At 37.9% G+C, this 22711-nt stretch overlaps 1 protein-coding gene across 4 annotated transcripts in view; it reads right to left on the reverse strand.

Moving 5' to 3' along the window:
- Positions 1 to 22711, reverse strand: part of WWC3 (WWC family member 3) — a 103778-nt gene that overhangs the window by 4121 nt on the left and 76946 nt on the right. The window contains exons 11-21 of one of the 4 annotated variants that reach the window (XM_056328433.1): positions 20977 to 21551; positions 14717 to 14765; positions 13811 to 13885; positions 12691 to 12777; positions 9929 to 10121; positions 6096 to 6263; positions 5306 to 5457; positions 4420 to 4579; positions 3097 to 3261; positions 1982 to 2074; positions 727 to 957 (exon numbers count right to left, since the gene is read on the reverse strand). In XM_056328433.1, coding sequence (XP_056184408.1) covers positions 727 to 957; positions 1982 to 2074; positions 3097 to 3261; positions 4420 to 4579; positions 5306 to 5457; positions 6096 to 6263; positions 9929 to 10121; positions 12691 to 12777; positions 13811 to 13885; positions 14717 to 14765; positions 20977 to 21551 — 1948 coding nt within the window. Of the gene's footprint in view, positions 1 to 726; positions 958 to 1981; positions 2075 to 3096; positions 3262 to 4419; positions 4580 to 5305; positions 5470 to 6095; positions 6264 to 9928; positions 10122 to 12690; positions 12778 to 13810; positions 13886 to 14644; positions 14766 to 20976; positions 21552 to 22711 lie in introns of all 4 variants that reach the window. The other 3 variants (XM_056328432.1, XM_056328431.1, XM_056328430.1) reach the window with 3 other exon arrangements.

The following is a 22711-nucleotide window of genomic DNA, read 5'->3' on the forward strand; positions in this document are numbered from 1 at the left end:
AGAATATAATACTTAAAATGGTCACATGAATAAAGAAAACATAAGAATTCCCACGTTAAAATAATAGAGTTTTTCCCACTCACCACAGTAAAACCACACAAGTATATTGTCCGAAATAACTGTTCATCTAAGAACTATAAATTCAAAAGACTGAGAGGATTGTTTCATTTCTTAATGTTCTTCAGACAGATATGTATTAAATTAATGAAATTTACAGCACATAGATCTGTCAAATAAGACCTTAAAATAAATTCAGGCTCACTCCTCAGCTCTGATACTCCAATGACAATTTTGTTTGTTGTGCAGTTTTTGCCACTTTTTGCCTCTGACTTCTTTGTCCAAGAATGGGGCGGGGTGGGAATCAAATCACATAATTAGGGAACATTCGAAATACTTGTAAAAAATGAAATATCAAATCACTATAAATTTACTTCAGAGATCTGCAGTAAGAAAATTATTAAAGTTCCAATAATAAATATCTAAAACAAAAACAAACCAAAAAATGCCATTGGCAAATAGTGCCATTCTCTAGTAACTGTCCTCAAAATAAATACACAGTTTGGTAATAATCAATGCAATGCCTTTTGTTGTGCTAACTTCCAAGAACATAGAAGCAACATTCATTGTTTAAAGTTCTGTAAAAACAGCTCTTTAGACATCTTGTCACAATCAATTTTGAAACCAGAAGTTTCTGCGCATGTCAAGTGCTCACTGATGTTACCATACCTGCCTTTCTGCTTCCTTCAACAAGTTTCGGAACCGCTCATCCCGAAGGACCCAGTGGGGTAGATCAGTCTGCCCTCTGTGTTGAGCATCTTCCAGACGCTGTCTCAACTCTCTTAAAACACATATCTCCTCGTTCAGCTGTCTCTGTCTAGTTCTGGATGCCTGGAGATCCAGCTCCAGGTCTAAGGACGTCCTTGCCATAAGCTCAGCCAAAGATGATCTGCAGGACTGCTGAGTTATTAGGATTCAAATAAAATATGCAATATATTACTCTCAACATGGTATATTGGTCTGTTTTTAGCTATATAGAACATACATTTCCTGTACTTATATCACATAGTCTTTCCTGACACAAAGTTTTGGAGAGATCATTTGAAACCCACAGTGAAAGGCTAACTAGGTGTAAGTGGGTTTTGTACCATACATAAACTTTCTCAATTAATGCTTTCTGCTACCTCCTTTTACAGTTTCCTTTTGGCTTATAAATATATTAACTAAATTTATGGACTAAACTTTCATGTTATGATGATAATAAAAGGATTGCAATATGAAAAACTCATAATGGAGTCACGGTGTTGGAAAATACTGTACTGAGCAAGGTTCCCCTTAAAGAGGGCTTTATTTGATACTGGTTTTAAGATACATTCTGCATCAAAATGGGAGGCACGGCTGTCTACTTCCCTATACCAGCAAGAAATTAACACCTGCTAGCCCGGCTAAACACGATGCAATTTATATACAAGGCATGAATGCCTTACCTGCCCTTCTCTGCACACCTGTTCCGAAGCATGTGGGGTGGCACAGGAGCGAAAGGACAACTTAACCTATTCATAACTGAATACTTGGGCCTCAGACACCACGGTTTGCTAGGCTGCATGGGAGGGGAGCTGGGTGTTTTACTGTCACATTCACACACACTTCCCCAGGCCTGCACCCTGCATCATAAACTAGATTTTAAAGACTTAACAAAGTTTCCATCTAAATCAATACAAATTCAGTCCCTGTAAAACTAATTTTTGTCTGCCACACTTTTTTTTCCTCCTCGGTAACTGTTCACAGCTATATCTCACTTCTCTGCATCTATCTTTTAGCTTAAAAACCCCAAAACATGCCCCCCTTCCCCAACTTCATTACAGAGGCCTTACACATTTCCTAAAAACATCAGAATGTACCTGTAGACACCTAAAGCTTAGGTATAAAAGTACCAATGTTCTAGCAACTCAGTGAAAAGTAGTAACCCGTTTCCCAGGTATACCTGCTTATATCGTAGAGTACGTCTCTCCAATGTATTCCGGACAAAAGGGGACTTCCTTGGCAGAGTTGAACTGTCACTGTCACTGCGATACAGCTGATTAGAAAAGATAGTGAAAATGCAGGCTGCTTACAAGGTTGTCTACATGAAGAATCCTGAATTAACCTCCTTTTTCTTTGTGAGATGTATTTTTAGTAAGGTACTGAAACTGTCTTGTTTTAAGCATTTTATTTTTTTCAGCTTTAGTTATTTATAAAAATTTATATATAATTGTGCTCATACTGTATAGTTACAAGAATTCAAGAAACTTCAAAACTATCAGTGTTTTACAGATAAGTTTCATCAAGCATTCTACTAAATATCCAAGAGAATGTAACCTAAAAAAAGGGAGAGGGGAGAGTTAAAGGCAGTATTTTTTCCTAAAGCATTTACTGCCACTGGCACAAAAAATACAGCCTCCCATTTTTTTCCTCTCTGATTTTAAGTAAATGTAGATTAAGTGAAGGTGTTTAACAATCTTTTCCTTTTTGCACTATCTTTGTTCTGATGTGTGAGAGTGTTTTACTCACATTTCCTATATCACAAACAGATATGGAATCCAGAAATCAAACTGAAGAATTTGAAGGGGTCCACAGATGCACTGTGCGCAATGTAAATAAAGAGAGCAAAACCGAGACGGTCCTTGGTTTAGAAAAGGCAGAAAAGTTAAAAATCGTTACTGCATTTTCAAACACAAGCTCCTAAAAGCTTATGAAAGAGTACAATTAAAACTACGTGCGTTCCGCCAATATTGCAAACCTCAATATCCATGTATTGACCTGCAATACTGTGAGCCAACTGCTTATAAGCCTTTTGCCACTGAACACTGCCATCAGCTAAGGTGAACTTGAAAACTGTTGTGCTGATCCTCAATTACTTGCACCAGTGCACCCAGGAATCCTAGGTCCCACTGTAACCAGGGGACCTCTTCCTCACTGCGATGTTTAAATTCAATGAAAGATTATTCAGTAGAATCAAAAAAGTACTATATGTTTCTTAGAAGAAGTTATAAAAAAAAAATATGTAAAAAACACTTGTGTGGAAGAACCTCCCCACACTTCTTTTTAAGCCTTACTCACTCTGCAAACATATTGACTTCGGGCTCCAGGCGAGAAGGTCTGGGAACGAACAATAGTGCTACTGCGAACAAAAGCAGAACCCCGTGGCCTGCGGCTAGTTCTCTCTTTTGGAAGAATAGCAACTTCTTCAGGAAACAGATCCTCAGTGTTAGTTTCCTTATCCACCTAAAATTTCAATGAAGGAAAAAAAAATTATTTTTTCCTTATTTTCTCTCTCTGACCAAAAACAATCGGATATTTCAACAATATAAAAAGTAAACAATTTGCCCAGCTAGCTAGGTTCAAGTTTTAATGAGCACTGAGAACAGAGGATGAATCACCTCATTTTTAAAAAAGTTTTAAAACTAGGTCATTCAAAATTATAAGATTACCTTTCAGAAGCCTTTGCTGGAACTGTAACAATTATGAGATGCAGTTATAACGTGAATCATAGCTGCAGAGCACAAGAACATTCAGCATCGGCAACTGAGCATTAACCAAGCTACCACCTGATCTCCAGCCTCAACAGAAGAAAACTGTCACCTTTCAATAATCAAGGTGACTCTGAAGCAAGCAACTACCTTAAAACTGGAGAGAGTTAAAGAAACTCAACAAAAGGGAACTGAAAGACTGTTGAAGCAATGACACAAGAACACTAAAATAATCAGAAATACAGAAAACATGCTACTTCAGCAAAGCTTTTAAACTTTAAGATAACTCCTCAACAGGAGGTATGATCTTCCCTAAAGGCAACATGTATGGTTTATGTTTCTCTGCTTCAATGGAACTGTGCTGATTTCAGCTTGTTCAGGATTATTTTCAGTGTCTCATATCTTGAATACAAAAGATTTTAAATTCATCAGTTTCAGCACAATCGTTCTGAAAACTTCAGCTGTATTTATTGTAACATTGAAAAAGGAATGCAAGTCTTAAAACATTAAGCTTCTTTCTTCACAATTCCTTCAAAACCCCTTATTTTCAGAAAGCACTGGAATTCGAATGTGATCTCTTCTGTTACAATTTCAGGTCAACACAGATATTGAAATGAGTACATCTTTAAAGATTAGATAAACGCCACAGTAAAAATTGCTTGCCTTTTGATATAAAAACCCTAATTCTGTCCAGAAATAACTAGTAAACAAAAACCCTCAGCTCTAAAGACGGTGTTTTTAACAACTCAAAAGGCACACTTCTGCCATGAAGGCAGTGCTTATACAGGGTTGTCTATGTCATTTCTGGTTCTTTTCTCTCCTGATCAATTTGGACTCAAAGAGCAGCAGTAACACACTTTGTGTGCACCAGGCAGCGTGGCAGTTTCTGTACTGCAGTGTCTTCTCTCATTACCTTTAGTGGCGGAGGCTGCATTTTTCCAGAACTGTACTGGCCTGCTTGAGTTGCAAACATGTGTCCAGCTATTGAATCCCCGCAAAATGGCTCTGGATAAGGAGGACTAGTCTGGGTGCAATTACTGCATCCACTGTCAACAGATTCTGCTTGCCAACTCCTAAAGTCAGAACATCACAAAAATTTTGTAGGTATTAAAAAAACCTATGCAATTATGCATCATGTTTATATATTTCATTATCCAGGTTGGTTTATCACTTTAGAACATTATTTCTCCAATAAATATACAGAATTTTCAAAGGGAGAACATATCCTGCTTGCATTTGTGCAGAAGCAAACAAGCAAATACATTTCATGCCAAAAAAAATAATCACCTTCCTTAATTTTCTGAAAGCTTATGTTCTTGTCTTTATAACAACACTAAGAAAACAGTAACAAAAACAACAGCGCAACCAATGTAACAAACAAGGAGTATTATTAATGATAGTGTTGTAATAAACCTTAAGCTACTAAGAGCTGTGTTGCATGTTCACTCCATAAGCATTGCAATGCGTATCTTTGACATTTTCCCATGTCGACCCAAAATTTTGTTTTTTTAGTACAGTGCTGTTGCAAACCCATGACAGTTGCCTCCTTAGCAAAGTTTCTGTTTGATGTAATGTCTTCCCACTCCCCAAATTCCAAGTCCTCTAAAGTCAGCCAGCTATTCATATACAATTTTCTCCTGTTTGCACATCATCGCGTAATAACAGAATTTTATACTTATAACAGTAAGTGGGAGCAGACCTCAGACTAAGGACCTGCTGTTTCTCCTGCTGTATTTCAGACAACATCCACAGAGTAAATATCGCTCAGCTGTTTGATGAGGTATTTAAACTACTTTTACCTTTCTGATATGGCTTCTGCCTGATCTTCCTTTCTTTCCATCTCCAGGATTTCCTCTTCTGTGTACTCCAGTTTTACCCTCTCTTCTGCCAACTCTCTCTCAACTGCTTCCAGCTGAGCAGTGGTCCTAGCTAACAGGGCTGTCACTGCATCCTGAAAGGTAAACTAGACTTCAAATAAACCCATTTGAACAAGCCAATGTATTTAACGTATATTATTCAGAGAAAATAAAAATATAGCCACTGTATATTCCTTAAAAAAAATACAATCAAATCTGTCCCGAATCTTCATGAACAAAAAGTACATGGTGTTCCACGAACACTTCTCCTCACAGAAACTGGGCAAACTTGATCTCACTGTGGAGCATCATCCAGCAACTTAGATCAAAAAAGACCTCTGCAGGTCACCTAGTCTGATGTCCTGGCCAAGGCAGGGACAGCTTCATAGCCACATCAGGTTGCCTAGGGCCCAGTCAAGGGCTGAAAAATCTTCAAGTATGGAAATTGCGCAGCCTTTGTGGACAACGTCTTGAAGTGCAGTGGCAGAAATTTTTAATGAGTTTTAGTGTGTTACACTGGAAGTGTGTGTACAAACATACACAGAGTACTGTTTCAAGCACCTGTCCAGGCATGGCCTAGGTTTTAATTATGCTTTTAAAATCCAGCTGTTGCCACAAGAGCTAAATTAAGATATCACCTTCTGTGCACCTCAAAACCAAAGCGCACCCAAGATCACAACTAACCACCCAGCAGGTCAAATAAAATAAACAAATCACTTTTTCAGAGCCATACTGTTTTAACTGTAGTTACATTTCCAGAAGACCGAGGAATACTTTCTTCACACTGGTTTTTGTTTTTTGCTCTCTGAGGGTCTGAACCAGTGAAGATCTGAACAGTATACCAGTGAAGCTGCATCTCACCAGAACTCTCTGCATCAGTCAGGTTTATTTGAGCAATGCCCTGCAAAGAACAAAAAGCACTGACCACAATAAGATAAACACACACTGCAGGATAAACACCTTCTCATTTAAAGAGTATTTTACTTATAATGTAAAAAAACCCACTTTATCAAATACCAATACTGCCTCTTACACAGAGACAGTTTTATTCTCTGTGTTACGATGTTTAAGATAATGAATTTCTTGCCTCTTGCTTACTACCAGGAAGGGTCAAGGTAAATACTCAATATTTTAAGCAAAAAAAAATAAATTTCTAAGACTGATGTAGATACAATGGTTTCAGCTGACAGCTCTTAATATTTTATTAAAAAACCCCTCCCATTACAAATCAGATTTTTACATTTGCTTAAATTAAAATTACTTGACTTCAATCTGTGTTCTTTTGAGACAACTATATTCTGAGATACCCTTCCATTCTCTGGTCCTCAGAGGCACCTTCCAAAGGGAAAAAAATGTTGTGTAAACCAATTTTTTTTTGTCTGCCTATTTATGTAATAAATGGGCCATAAAGGAATTTTTCTACTTTCCAAAGCTTATTTTTTGGTTTTTTTGTTTTTTTTTTTTTAAATCACTTCACTAGCTGGACCTAGTGATAATTTTACATTAGCTAGCCTTTAATTATTGCTTTTGGCTTTATCTGGCTATCTCTACAATCTGTTAATTTCCATGCTAATGCTAAAAATATTTTCATTTATATCACTGGAAAAATCATGTAAAAATTGTTTTCATCTCTTACAAAACAAATAGCTGGATGCAATAATTCTAATCGTAAAGGCGGTAGGCAATGTATACAGAAACTGCGTTCAACTTTAAGCAGGTAAAGAAACAGTTAATGAGAAAATAATAATAAATAATTGTATTGTTCGGGCTCTGTTTAAACAGGTGTATAAAGGACAATGAAGAAAAGGTTCTGAGACTAACAAAATAATGTCCTATTGGGATACAATATGTTACTGCATACATTATCTCATGGCAGTATATTGGAGGCTACAAACAGAGATGCCTTTTCTCTTATATATAAAACAGAGATGTTTTCTAATTATTTTCTTGCTTTGATGCAGTGTAAGAAAGAAACACGGACTGAATACTCACACTTTTGCATCAGAGTTGGGAAATGCTTAAGATGTGCTGGGTTTAGTTTTACAGGTAGAGGGTAAAGCTGTTTTCCTGTCATCAATATTGGAAAAAAATGTATGTTGACTCTTAAGATGTCTAGATGTCTGACACTGCCCTACACACTGTATTTATTAAGCACCGAGGAAAGCACGCCAAAGAAGCTGTTACTACAAAGTGAATGACTAACTGGGTATAAAATCACCATCAAGCCAATTAATAACTATCAGTACTGAAAATACTGATTAATATTTCACCTCCACCTCAAGATTTGGAGCTCACTCGAAAGATGAGGAAACCAAGGTGGGTCTGCTAGCAGTCCGTCACATGCCTGCTCTGACACATTTGTTAACAGCCTGGATGGTGGAATAGTAAAAGTATTTCTGCATTTCTTGGTGATGGCAAACACAGATTGTAACACTTATCAGAAAAGGATCAGAATTCAAAACAATGTTAAAAAATGGGATGGATATTCTGAAATAAAAACATGAAATGCAAAACGACAAATTTTACACTCAAGAAGAAGAATTCAAATAAATTAAAGACACGGGGAATAATTGGTTGGTCAGGGTTATAAAAGATGAAAAACTGGGAACGAAACAGCAGTGCTGTGGGGTTGCAAGAAAGGCAATTGCATTTCTTTGATGTTTTTACATGAGCTATATATGCTAATCATGGAAAATAACAACTCCCTTATCTCAACATTGATGAGACCACCAGGGAAGAAATAAGCCAACTTAAGGAAGTACAGCTTCAGAAAGCTGTAAGAAAACAGAAATAGATCTTTCAGCAAGGCAGGGCATATGAGTAAAAGGTGGAGGGAATGGAAAGACCATCCCACAAGTTTAGCAGATTTACTTCTCTATGTAAGTGAAGTTTAGAACTACAGAAGAGTTGGTTTTATTTTTTTCTTTTATTCCCTGTTATGTACAAATATTTCTATAACCTGGGATAAATGCCAGCCTGGCTTCTGCATTTAGGAAAGCATTAAACTGGCTTAATCTAATTGAAAAAAAAAAAAGCAGTCATCAAGAACTTCAGAAATATATGGACGATTAAATAGATGGGAAAAACTAATCTGAAGAGATGTTGAAAGACAGAGGCCTTGTTGATAGAGGCCATCAAAGCAGTTCCAAAGAGAGGTAGCAAGTATTTCTCAATTTTAGAAAATTGTTATTTTCCATTTAAGCAAAAAAGGGCAATGAATATAATGTTGAAACATACTTCAATGCACCTAACCTTAAGAAACCGTGGTACTGTTTCTCTCTTTTTGAGCAGCATTGTTAACTTACCCCAAAGTATGTTACCAACTACTGTATGTAAACAAAGACATTTCTCACAAAACTACACTGACTATCAAGGAGGAAAAATTCCTACCAACATAACCTGAAGACCTATCATTTTTTTGCTAATTCAGGAATAGTTAAAAGTGCCCTAAACTTAGGTTTAAAGGTGGACTAACAAACATGCGTTCTTGACTAGATTTGCTCAAACAAACACCTCTAATCCATAGTCCAGCAAGACTACCCAGTAAGCTGCCTCTACCTCTTAACTACTTTGATAGGCTCACAAAAAATTCACTAACCCATTCAAACCTCTCACTGAAATGGCAGCCCACTCACTTCAAAATAGCCATGATATCAGCCCCAAAGCAGGTTTATTTAAGCATATTTATATTTAACAGCTAAATGAAGCTAACATTTAACACATCTAAACACAATTAACACAGGTAACCTATGTAAACAATTGCTACATTTATTTGAATGCATCTTCATCAGACGTCTCACTCAGTTTGAAGTAAAAGTTTGTGTAACAGAAACCTGTCTGGACCACTAATACCCTGCAACAAAATTAAGACTGATATAATAGTAGTCCTCTTTGCCCAGTGTTACATAGCAACAAGAGGCTTGGATTTTTTATTTTTTTATAGGAAACTATTTTAATGATACTGATTCATCATGCACACGTTACAGTGCCATGCAGAAACAGAAATCTTGAGCACACTGTAGCCTAAAAGCTGTCATACTAAGTTTTGGGGGAAAAGTTTAATTTTCTTCTTACACAATCCCTTCCTTCTTGCACCAAAATTTAGCAACAGCAGATTTTTTTCAACTTTCTGCAAAGCAGACATTTGTGAGAAATGCATTCAATCAATAAAAAAAATAACTCTTTATCTACTCAACCCCATTGCAATGAATGTAAACCTTGTATTGATTTTCAACATGCCTGTGCAATATAACAGAAAACAGTAGTATACATAACATTACTTTCAATACTGCTTAAAAAGCTCCAATTCTCAACCTCTGCTAATTTTGCTAATAATTTCCAAGACTTTACATAACTTAAAATGCACATATTTCAACTTTTTAAAAATCACACCTCTTTTTATTAACAGAATTATACTTATGCATGTGAACAAATGGATACATTAACATGTAACTCCATCAGCACTTCTTATAGAAAAATATTGACCTTTTTTTAATCTTAAAAATTATTCGTCAAATAACTTCAGTTTCCTATATCACATAGCTTTTAAGAAAAAGAACCACTTACCAATAGTTCTTCTTGTTGCTGATGGTCAACTGAACAGATATACAGCTGCAGTGATTTTAATTTCAAAACGCTTGAATGCACAGGGATTCGGAAGACTTCATTAAATATTAACGGCATTTGGAATTCCAAAGCTCTAGAGCAGTAAGTGGTTGGTGTGCCTGACTCAAGTGGTGGCAAATAAACTCTCACATGACTGAGAACATCAAAACAGAAAAACAGCACAATTCAGACAAAGAAAGCTATTTCACATTTCTCAAAATCAGGCTAAGTAAAAACATCAGTGTAACCGCTACATTAAGAATCTGCTCTGGGATCTCCTTGTTACAGGAATTTAATTTGTATTCTTAACACAGAAGAACTGCAAAGCTAATCTGGAAATGCTATCTTTTTCTAACTAAAACTAATTTATTTTTTTTTAGTTAGGTAGTTTAGTCAGTTTATTTATTTCAAGCTTGGTGCTTAAGCACAGGCACCAAGCAGCACTAGAGATGCCCTGAGGTATCCAAGGCATCTACATGGGGCTAGCAAGTACGACATAGGATCTATGGGAGAGCTATAGCCTTCCTCTGAGCAGCAGCAGCTGGAGGCCAGGTGCTATGCTATGATATGTCAAATGGAAACACATGCCTATGTTTAGGCAATTGAATTGCCCCGTGTCACTGATCCATTTCTTCCTTCCATCCACTAAGCACACCCTCCCCCCCCCCCCCCCCCCCCCTTAACAAAAGCAGCACAAAAGGAGGGCAAAAGAAACCTGCAATCATCACATCCATCTGCCATCTTAAAAAAAAAATAAAAATTAAATATCTGGTACTATTTCATTTGAGACTCCAAGCCAAAACCAAAATCTACACCAGTTCTATCTGGCAGAAGACAGCAGAGCTACTTAGAGAAGGGTTTCTCTGTTCTTCCTGTCCTGGCTGCTTGTCCAGCCCCCCCAATATCCTGGGGTTTGTCATACCTTTCCTTGTGCCAGCAAACGGCTTCATGCAACTGTGCTGTGAACCAGATTAGAAAACCTATCTGGGTTAAAAAGCTAACCTAGCATAAAAAAACTCCCCAAAGCCACCAAACAAAAACAAATAAAAAAAATCTACCCAAAAACCCTCAAACCACAAACACCAAAAAGACCCTCAAAGCTAAAAAAAAAAATAATAATAAAAAAATCCAGCTCACAGGCTCATTCAAGCTGACTACACAGCTACATGAACCCTTCTGGCACCACCAGAGAGGGGTTGAGACTGACAGGCAAGTAAACAGAGGACAATCGGAAGAGCTCACTACAGTGGAACTGCCGCACTGGAGTGTGAAGCATCAGTTAGCTAAACAGCTTCACATCCTGTAAAAAAGAAATCCAAATACTCTGCTCAAGGGCTGCTGCAGGTAACCTCCCCACCACTGCCCCCAGCAACTGATTCAGTGAATGTACAGTTGCACTGAGAAGTTCATTAAACTGGCTAAAAGCTTTTTCTGGTTTTGGTAAGACAAACTTATTTTTTGACCAGTCAAGCCAATTGATTTACCCTGCAGCCATTTCTTGATTCCAGCCCACAGTTAAGTAGAAGGATGGGGAACAGAACTGCCTTTTTGAGAGTCATTTAGATGCCCAACTGCCTTGATGACAATGTCCAACAAACCCTCTGGAGTAATTTTTTTCTTCAGTGACTCTGCTTTACTTTCTTCAGATGATGCCGATTTCTTTTTCTAATCGCAAGGCAACATGGCTGAGTACTACTCAATACTCACATTTTCTCCCTATCACATGCCTTTGCATCCACACTGAAAACAAAGTAAAAGGCCAACACTAATGCACTGACCTAATGTGAAGAATTTCCACTAGAGGTTTGCAGGGGTAGCAAGATGAAGCATTCTCAAGAAAGCTCAACTCATTCAGTAAGATGCATATCAATTTAACAACTCGCACAGAATGACTTATTTTACGATACAACACCTCCATTTTTCCCGCTTTCAAACAACCTCTTCCAGAGATAAAGATCAATGATTTTCATGTGCCAAATTTCTTTAAAATATGCTAAGATACATATCACTAGATAAAATGGTGGTTTATGGCAACGTTGGCGTTATTTAAGAAACATTTATTAGAATAAACTAAATAACATTCTATGTGATGTGATATGGAATGTTGAAAAGTAGCACAGGCTGTCTGTGCTTGTTCTCAGCTAGTACTGGTGTTAACACTATCTTCAGAGGGTCTTTCACACATACTCAAGGAGCTAATGGCCACAGAAGTCTGCAGATCTCCCAGCTGGGGTTTTTGTTGTTGTTTGTGTGGTTGTTGGTTTGGTTTTTTTTTAAAGATAAAGGACAAGCTATCTCTTTTACTGATTAAGATACACGTTGCCATAAGAATTTGAGAAAATTACACTAAGCTTATTCTGGGATACATCACAGATAAGCTGTAGAGGAGCTGTACAGGAAATAATATTTCTGGAATACTGCAAATAATGTAGACAGCTTTCTGGCCAGAAGGCACTTGGTGATGAAAGCATGACTTTTGACATTTTTGAACAAACTTTCCTGTGCATAATAAATATGTAAGAACAAGGGTCATTAGAGACCAGGCTTGTTACCTGACCAGTATGACAGAGGTTCCATAAAATTAACCCTTTCCTCATGTAACTGAGACATACCATCTTCTCAAGAAATGGCTTGATTTTGCATGAAAGCAAACAAATCTATGGTATCTACAACTGTGGCACAAAACAAGCAATGATCAGACTTTAGGTGAAATTTAAGCTTACATTTTGCAGTTTTCTTTAACAACTAGACTAGTAAAGTTCTTCAGCTGTAATACATGGACTAACAGACATTCGCTTCCACTGTCATGCCTGGAAAATAAATTTCCTGTTAGTCACCAAGGATCAATACTGTGTTTAAGAGAGAGAGATGGAAGATTAAAAAGATTTAAAGAATGTAAAAGCACCTTTTGTGTTAAACTAATCTCTTATACAAATCAGTTTGAATCAAAAGCAATTACAGATATCACACTGATATTATTATTAATAACATTATTAATAACATTAGCTACAGTAACAAAGTTATCAGAACTAAGAGAATTAAACATTCCATTTGAGAAGAATAAAATTCCTTACTGTGACTCTGTGAACAGGTTTTATAAAATACACCCTTTGGTTTAAACAGTTACACCATATACATACACATTTTTGTGTGCATGCACATTTGTAAAAACGTGTCAGTTACATTAGACAAATCAGTTGCACTATTTTCATTGGTTAATGAAAACAAATTAAAAACACCTACTCTTTCACATCAGCATCAATTTTGAAATGGAACAAACAAATCCGGCTGAGCTTGGGAATTAATTTTCCAAAGAGTAGAGATAATTCTGGAGGGCTGTCTAAGGCATGGCATCCTGCTTTGCACTGCTATAATCTGCCCTTCTCCACGCTACTCCCACTACCAACAACAGCATGCCGTAAGCACAAGATTTCAAAGCTATATTTGGGAACTGTATTTGTATTTGTGCCTCTTCACCTGTGACTTTCCTAAGGTAATCCTTTATCTGGCATGAAAAGATCTCACTCACAGAGACATATCTCTATATCCATACTCACACTAACGGTCCAGACGATGAAAATAAATGCTACTGAAAGTAGTAATGAAGGTCCTTTTCTCAGCCAGCCTTGAAAGGACATTGAATGAACTGTGGTTAAGGCACATCCCCAGCACAAAGTGGCATGTGACTGACTAATCTGCACATCTGCTAAACTTTGGCTGTCAGTTCAGGAGCTTAACACAATCCACTGCAGTTTAGTTCATTAAAAAGTTAAAACTAAACCCAAGAAAAGTAGTGAGCAATTCCTGCTGACTTGACAGGGAGAAAGAGGAGTAACTACTTACAGAAATCCAACGTGTATTTGCGGTTCTTCATTACCGGCAGCATCACCATAAACAGGCTCTTCCAGATCTTCATTCCTGCAGGAACACAAAGTACTGTAAACTACACACTGACTTCAGCTGTTAAAACATAATGAAATTAACATTTATTTTGTGATTTGTGGATGTAAGCAATTGTTTGGTAATACAGGAGGGATTGGTAATTTAGAAGGAATTGAGATACCTATTTAAAAAACACATAGAATTAGTAAGTCACAATTTTAAAAACTGAGGTCTTAGCTCTTTCAAGATATTCAGGTTATTTTTATACTTATCCTGTCTTCTTTTTCTCTTTAGCATCCTCAAAAGCTTATCTTCTTCCCAGTTACTGTTTATTGTGATAAAACAATTGTATAAAGTAACATGTCTTTATCCATCTTTCAGTCACTTGGTCAACCTACACATTTTTAGTTTTAGCAATTCATATATTTCCTCCTTGCAGTTATACTTTTATCACATGCTACTCAATTTTAAGTCACACTGTATAATTTTATTTTGTTATAGATGGTTGAAATAAAATCCTGATTTAAGACTAATAAGTTGAGAAAACTATCTTTCAAGGGAGAAATATATGGCGTTAAAATGTTAATAAAGTAAAAGGGACTTGGCACTTGTGAAGATGACAGTGGAACTGCAGGTAAAAAGTTTCTTCTTTCCTTTAAAACGTGCAACCTAATATTTTTATGTTACTAAGAACTAGCAATTTTGAATGCGTATTCAGAAATTTACAAGAAATTTTTTTGGACCATGTGGTAGAACAGGAATATTTCCAGCTTACTATGAATTTATACACCTGACCTTTTGCTTAAAGCTTCAAACACGCCACTGTCACTAGCCAGTGAATGATCTGAGAGACATGCTGAAACTCGCCTGGCTCTCCTCTCCGATCTTCTACCACTGTCTCCTCGCAGAGTTACAGCTGTCACAGAGAAAAAAGTAAAGACAACATCAGCTCAAGGCAATCTCTTAAGAATTAAACAAGAAGCGTTTATTGTACCGAAGCTAAGAGCAAAACAGCACAAATGCAGTTCACTGCTTTTTCATTTAACTTTAAATTAAAAAAACCTAGAGTACAATTGACCGGAGATTTTCTGTGGGAGAACTAAGGAAGGAAGTTTGCGGCTAATTTCTCTCTGACAAGACTAAGTATAAACCAACTGCATTGTTGTTAAATGTTTTTCTGGTAGAATAATCCCTCCTGGAGGAACACTTAGATTAATTCAACATATGTACACATGATATCCTAAACTTAAGATTTACCTACTGAATATACAATAGGTTGAAAACATACACAGAGACTAATTCTTTTAAGAAGTTATCTGATAACACAATGCTAAGTTTTGTTCTCATTTGTTTCCTAATACAAAGTCTCAAAGCATTCTGTTTATACCATCATATAATAGCAGCTTTTATTTACAGTCTGAGAAGCATTATCAAAAAGAACCAGCGCTTTCCAACTCACTCAAGACCATTTTTTTCAAATTCTTGGTGAATGACTTTGAAAACTGACTGGGGGAGGAGGAAAGCAATGCTCAACCTCCTCTCCCAGCCTTCCCTGAATCATCAGCAACACCATAAATAGCAATAATGTTCATGATGTAAATGTATCGACAAAAATTACATTATACATCAGGTTTTGTAGAGGTATAGCAGCTACCAATCCTTTGAAGTATGTGCACAAGTGGTAATGCTCAAGAATTGCATAGGTAAGGTTTGACACTTCAATGACAGCTCCTAACTTGAGGTTGTTTTCTTTTGAGTCCTAGAGAGAATCATTACATAGGCTTGTGGAAGTGTAATTACCAACTTTCCCCTCTTTTGCTTAAGGCTTGATGGCTGTCCTCAAAACAGAAAAGCAAGTGCAAAGAGATGCCACTTCAAAAGTGGGCAAAGCATCATATTTGTTTCTATTTGTGCTCCGAAACTTAAGACACCATGGGAACATCCACAGTTTCAGCAGACAGCACTTGGAGTGACAGTAGCACAGTGCATATCGCATAGGAGACAAGTACCAGCTGTCTGTCACGTACAGCTTACTGTACTTGTACTTGTACTCCCACCAAGGATGAAACACATCTTAACCAAAGTAACAACCTGTTAAGTACCTCTGTTACACATTACCTTAAGGCATCACAAATAAAATCAGCATTTTTAGTGCTGATTAGTATTAGTACCTAATCATTAAGTTTCCTTCAGCAGAATGCCAGCCCACAGCCTGAACTCCACCTGCAGAGCCCAGCTGAGGTACAGACAGTGAGCCACCCCCCTGCATGTGACCCATCTCACCTACCACCCAAGCACCACCAGGACAGAACATGAGGACTTGAAGTTTGATAAAAGTTCCCCAAATTAACACTGCTGTCAACAGAAATGTTTGGCTAAGGTTAGCTTTAACCCACTGTGGGACAGGCAGACAGACAGGATGCGCTGAGCCCCGCAGTCCTACACCAGCCAGAAGTACACTCCTGTTATCAGGCCACCAACACCACAAAATCCCAAAAGATGTTCCAAAAATCACAAGGTCCTGTTTGGAGACAAAATTCCTGTATATCAGTAGAGCCAGTTCTCTGTCCTTTTGGTTCTATAAGTAGCCCTACGGACCCGGACCTCCCCTCCAAATTCAATGAAGGGTTTAGTCATCTTCAGCTATCTAGGAAATTTATCTGCTGACCAGGAACAGCCCAACCTGCATTTGTCTCTATGCCTGGAGAAAGAACCACCCTTTCTCCCACCTCCAATTGTACATGATCCCACCTTTACTGTACATGACACACTGTGTACTGTCACTCACGTCATCCTCACCACAAGTGAGAGCCAAGTTCAAGCTAGCTTACAGAAAGCAAAAAACCTGTATTTGAACTGTGCTCTCCTCTGTATCACTTGTACAGTGTGGTGGGTTGGGGGGTTTGGTTGGTTTTTTTCTTCTTCTTCTTTGCTTTGTGTTTTTTTTTAAGAACTTTTAATTTGGTAAGCCCACCTCTAAGTATTTATCACTGCCACTGGTATTTATGTAGAATCAAAACTAACACTCTGTAGAGACATCTCTTAATACAAAAGCTTCCCAATAACTTTAAATCTCTAAAAAGAGGCCGAACTTTGGAAAAGTATGTAAATTTTGTATGAAAGTGCTCCTATAATTTCTGTACTAACTTCACCAAGTTACACTAGGATGACCTCTTTCTGTAAATAAGCCTTTGGCTCACCCCTCTATGTGAGCACTTTGCATAGGTGTAGTGGACAGAAGACCTCGCAGGCTCTCTCCTTTGGAGGTTCCTGTTCCCAGTTTGTCTGGAAGGAAAAAATGGTCTGAAGCATCAATATAATGTCATTAAAAACTGACATTTTACAACAATGTTGTAATCTGGCATTCACTTGCTCACTGCCTGCAGGCAGTGGAAGAATTTGATAACATCTGGACAATCCCAGTGAATCTGGGAGAGATGCAAACACCAAAACATGGCCTTGACTAGAAAAAAAAAAAAAAAAAAGGTCAGCAGGAAAAATTGGTCAAGAAGAAAGAAACATTAGGTTTTGGTTTAAACAGAACATGGTTTTGCACAGGTTAGAGACCTTCCAATGCTGGAAGCTGAAGAATTGTTTAAAAATAAAATTTTTATGATAGACAATTACCTTTCATTTTCTTATTTAAGTAACAAAATCAGTAAACAAGATATATGAATTTCCAGAACTACTAGGTGCCAAAGCTTGCTAAACATGACAGTTCTGATTAAAAGAATATTCTCAGGTGTCATTAGCTGAAAAAGTGAACTTCAAAGGAAATTTTGGTGTCTAAGATTTCATTAGCTAAAAAAAATACATCAATAAATGTAAAGCATGTTTCACAAGCTTAGAAAACTGGCAAATACTGCACATCAGCTCAAAATGCACTAATAAAAAGAGTCAAACTCTCTCATAAAAACTAAATCAGACACACAAACAGACCTTACCTACCATGATGCTGTCAGGCATTACTATGATATAATAAAGCTGAAGGTTGCAGAACACTTTCTCTAAGAATTTAACTACAGCCATGACTATATTGTTTAGTTAACATATCAAAAAAATTAAGTATGCCGTAATGATTAAACAGATACAGCACAATATCAAACAAAATCAAATGTAGCAAAATCTCCTGTTTCTTCACATGCAGCTAAAAAAAAAATAAAAACAACTAACCACCAACCAACACTTCACACAGAAAACCACTCTAGGAATCACAGGCAAAAACAGCACAGTAAGTAATTTCAGGTTCACTTACAGTGAATTTTTCTCTTGTGCCGCATGAGAAACAAGACAAAATGAAAAGCAGACAATGATAAATCATCTTTTAGATCTATGACAATATTTTGCAAACAAAAGATCATTTAGGCATTAAAGGAAACTTGGCACTTGAAAGATTATTTTAGGATAGAAAGGAAGAGATAGTGAAGATATTAAAACCCCGTATTTTATTAAGATGTTTCCTCCCACTCCCAGATTTATAAATACGATGGGTTTGACTTCTCAGGCATAGTCCCTCATTTACACATGCCAGCATATTTCACAGTATATCCCCAAGACAGATGCAGAACAACAAAAGAGCAGATCAGCAACAGAACATCAAAACTGCAGCTCCTGAAGAACTCCTTGAATTTGCTCAAGTGCTGCTTCCGTGCAAAGTATGTGCATTTGATTCAGTGTTAACCCCCCTGGCCCCCAGAATTTGCAAAAATTACCTCATGTCTTGCCTAATGAAGGAACAGGCAAACAATTTGTCGGAGCCGAGACTTACTGGTTTGCCAGTGTCGCATTATGCTACCAGACCGTTGGGTGGCAGCAGCAAAGCACACTGCATAGTACCTTTGTGAACCCCCCCCCCCCCGCAACTGGGGGTTCCCAAACTGTGATATACGAGCTTGATGGTCCATCAAATTGTTCAATAAAAGAGTACAAACCCAAAACAATTTCAAAACTTCCAACTGCTACTTGCAAACAACTGTATTACAATTGCAAACCCACCAGCTAATGAGTGTAAGCTCAAGGTAGTCATGACTCCAGGCAAAAAAAGCAGAAACATTAAACAATTTTCCCTTAAGCAACTCTTTTCAAATTCAAATATTAAAAACAAACAAACAACAACAAAAAAAACCAAACCAAAAAAACCCCCCACCTCTCAAAAAAAAGACAGGCTGGCTACCTTTTAACTATACATTCTCCCAATCTGCCTCAAAAAGCAACACAAAACACAGGAAAGTCATAACCCCTGTACTAGAAGCTGGAGCTGTACAGCACAGCAGTGACAGCAGGTACCACAGGCATGTTCTGCCAGAGGTTTTCAGAGAAACAGAAATGCGTAGAAACGTGACTGAGAAGGGAGAAAAGGAAAACCAAAGCAGGAACTCAACCCTCATCCTATTGCTCCCTAGGTCCTCAGACCAGGCCTTCACTTCTAGGAAACACGTACGAGCTATAAATGAACTACGAACATATTTTCACTTACCACAATGGGTGAAGACATGCTGTGGTCTGATCTGAGGTTTAAAGAAAGCCTCAGGAAGCCTCTTCATGGCACTAATTTAAGCACAAGCTTACACGCTGGTCTCTGGAATTCTGTTTATTTTGGTCTGAAAGCTGCAATATGGGCACTAGAAATGTTTACATCTAGTAAATGTAAATTCTGCCAGCACTATCTTCTGGCAGTGCTAGTTGTGTTAAGGAAAGTAGGTGAGTCTAGACTCAAGTGCTGTTTGAGTAATATAGGCTTTTTAGCACAGTGGTGGCATTTTCTTTTTAAAAATAAAAAGCTGAAAGCTTTTCCTTAGATACTGTCAATGTTCCTTCTCATTATCACTTGACAAGATTTTGGTAGGATAGTATGATAGATTCTCTGGTTATATTTCACGTTATTCCTGATGTTGTAGGCCCCGATGCAACATTCTATGCAATTGCTGACACAGAGTTTTAAATGTAGAAATGGAATGGGAATTACAATCTTTACTATTAAAAATATTCTCTAGAAGCCCTTCTCTACTGGTATGGTTTTATTAGAAATACAAGAAAGGCAACACACAAAAACATCATCACGAAGAAATACTCTTTTTCATTTTACCAGTTCTTCATTTGGTTGATTAAAACAGGAAAAGAAAATTCTCATGTGCTTGTATGCTCAGGTTTTTAAATGTGTGCTCTTTAAAAAAAGTTTCTTTCCTCTTTTGATCTCTCTAATTTATGTTTCTCAACTGTACTGCCTCAGAAGCTTCCACCAATGCAAGCTAAAGCAAGTCCATTAACTTCAGAGTCAAACAGGAAAAGAAAACTCAACAGTATGTGTGTTGTGGTAACTGCACACAGCTCTGCAGTCACAGAGCACAGGTCCTCTGAGACAACCCACTCGAGTGGACACTTAACTTCTCACACAGCCCCTGCAAAAGATGCTCCTTGGCTGACAAAGCACTCTACTCCTGAGCACAGTGCACCTCGCACTCATGACCGCCACGGCACTGTGGCTTCTGCTCCACTGCAGAACTTAAGACATCAGAACATGGTCTGGGTGTGTGTGCAAATTCAGCATGGAGTCAGCCAGCCTTCAAGCACTGTCAGCAGCATGACCTCATAGCTGGTTTTGTGGTTGGGGTTTTTTTTGGTTGGTTTTTGTTTGGGGTTTTTTGTTTTTTTTTTTGGGGGGGGGGGGAAGTGGGGAGTTCCTATCTTCTAGGTTTGTGTTGCATTAGCTTGTAAGAAGAATGGCAACACGGGCATAACTGGGGGCCTTAGATGTAATTAAACCATACTTTTAAAAAAAAAAAATTCCAGTCCCAGGCCAAAATATTTATTCCTTGATATGTTGCGTTCCAAAGAAAGTCCATATTCCATTCCCCATATTCCACACAATTAATCACTATTTTAAAAACTATTTACAATGATTTCTCTACTCTTTCACCTCTTTGCCCTTAATCTAAAGTTTGGGATTTGGGGGTGGTTTTTTTTATTTGGTTAGGTTTTTTTAACAGCTAACATATACCATGTAATTTTTAACTGATGGAATTAAAATAAGCCAAACTGAGGAACAATCTCTTCTGTGCTAATATACTTAGCTCTGTGTGACATTTTCTATGAAAATGTGCCAAAAAAAATAATGCCCAGAAACTCACCTCCACCAGTTTGGACAGCAGTCAGCTGCGGTCCCATTTCTCGCAGCCCTTCATTGTCCACAGGGTAAGTGGGTGCCTGAGACGAGCTCGTTCCTTGTGTATCATCATCACCCAATGCTGTGGTCTGAGCCCTGAGCATTTCCAGAGCTCCTATGCTTGCCATTTCTTCAAAACCTTCTGACATCTGAGCCAAGGGAGAATCTCGAGACGCAGAGAGAAATGGCGTGTCCAGAGGTGAGCTTGGTGGGGACAACGATGACAAGGAGGACCGCGATGACAGGGACGCCAGGGACTGCGGGGTATCCAGAGACCTCCGCTGCTTATTGAAATTTGAGTGTCCAATTGGATCAGCATATGGCACATCCTTTGTGAGAGACTCAAAGGGAATTATGTCAAAGCGTAAATGCTGGCCATAATCTGTAATGCTGTCTGATTTGTCATACTGCGGAAGGCCATAGATGTCCGTAAAGCTGACTGAGCTGAGGGAGCCTCTGCTGGAGGCCAAGGATCCTCGACTGGAGGCCAGGGATCCCCTGCTGCTGCCAGAGGACATTGTGAGAGTGCTAGCCGACAGACTACAGCAGGCAAAGAAAGAGAAAACAAAAAAGGCTCTTTCAAACATAATCAGAAACACCAGCGCAGACATAAAAATGTCAATCCAGATTACACAAGCAGTTCTACATGTATTCAGTACAGCGACACAGAGAGATGATTTGGCATTTTAAGGTCTAGCTCATGTCTCTTGCCCTAGTCTCAAGCACAGCCATGACTGGAACAGCAGAACTGACAACTAAATCAGGACCAAGTGCCTGAAAACAAATGGTCCAACAGGACAAGCCTACTCTTTCCTCCAATGTGTAAGCAGCCATAATTTGGCAGGTAAGAGGCCAGAGCAGGATATGCATCAGTGGACTCAATGTAAAGCCAGGAAGGGTAATTACCATGATCCAGCCTGAATTTACGTTAATGACTGGTCATAAACATATCAGGCAGAAGAAGTGCAAAGGGATTTGGAAAGTCCTAACAAACTGCTGTGTAAGCCTCACCCTCACAGTTTTTCCAGTGAAAAATAGAAAGGACTTTAGGATGAATCCTATTCCAGTTCCTCTTACCAAATCTCAGACAGTGAGAGAGAGAAGAATATGTGACAGAGAGAGATGAAGTGAGACACAGCAGGAACCGAGCTTTTGATGTTGGCATGGTGTTGAGCTGACAAATCCCCAAGAGCTGCATCTAAAAAGGCAGCTGCGAGTGTGAATATGCAAAATGTTCTGGCCTTCTGTGTGGGTCTTAACACATTCTCATATTTAAATGGCAAAATTCTGTCATCTCACCAGGGATCAAAAACCCCTCCTTTAGAGAAGGTATCACAGCATTAAAATCTCACAGAACTTCAAAGAATGTTATCTTCATATTAGTAAAACTGTAACAATATTACAACAGGTCTTAATTATGTATCTTCTTTTCAGAAAATGAAATAATATATAAATTCCCAAAATACATAACAATCTAGCCCAAATAGCTATATCTACCTCTCTCTCTATATATATATGTAAATAATACTACTTATAAAACTCTGTCCAAATCATCACATTCCATACACCAAACTGTACAAATTTTGCAAAAAACTAATTTACTTGGCATGTATACATAGAAGTACTAAAAGGTAAACTTTATAGTTCATTAATATTCTTCTCTGCTGCAGTTACACTTCAAAACCTACCGGTTTTACATA

The sequence above is a fragment of the Falco biarmicus genome, chromosome 2 (genome assembly GCF_023638135.1).
Source record: "Falco biarmicus isolate bFalBia1 chromosome 2, bFalBia1.pri, whole genome shotgun sequence".
In the NCBI taxonomy this organism is placed as follows: Eukaryota; Metazoa; Chordata; class Aves; order Falconiformes; family Falconidae; genus Falco; species Falco biarmicus.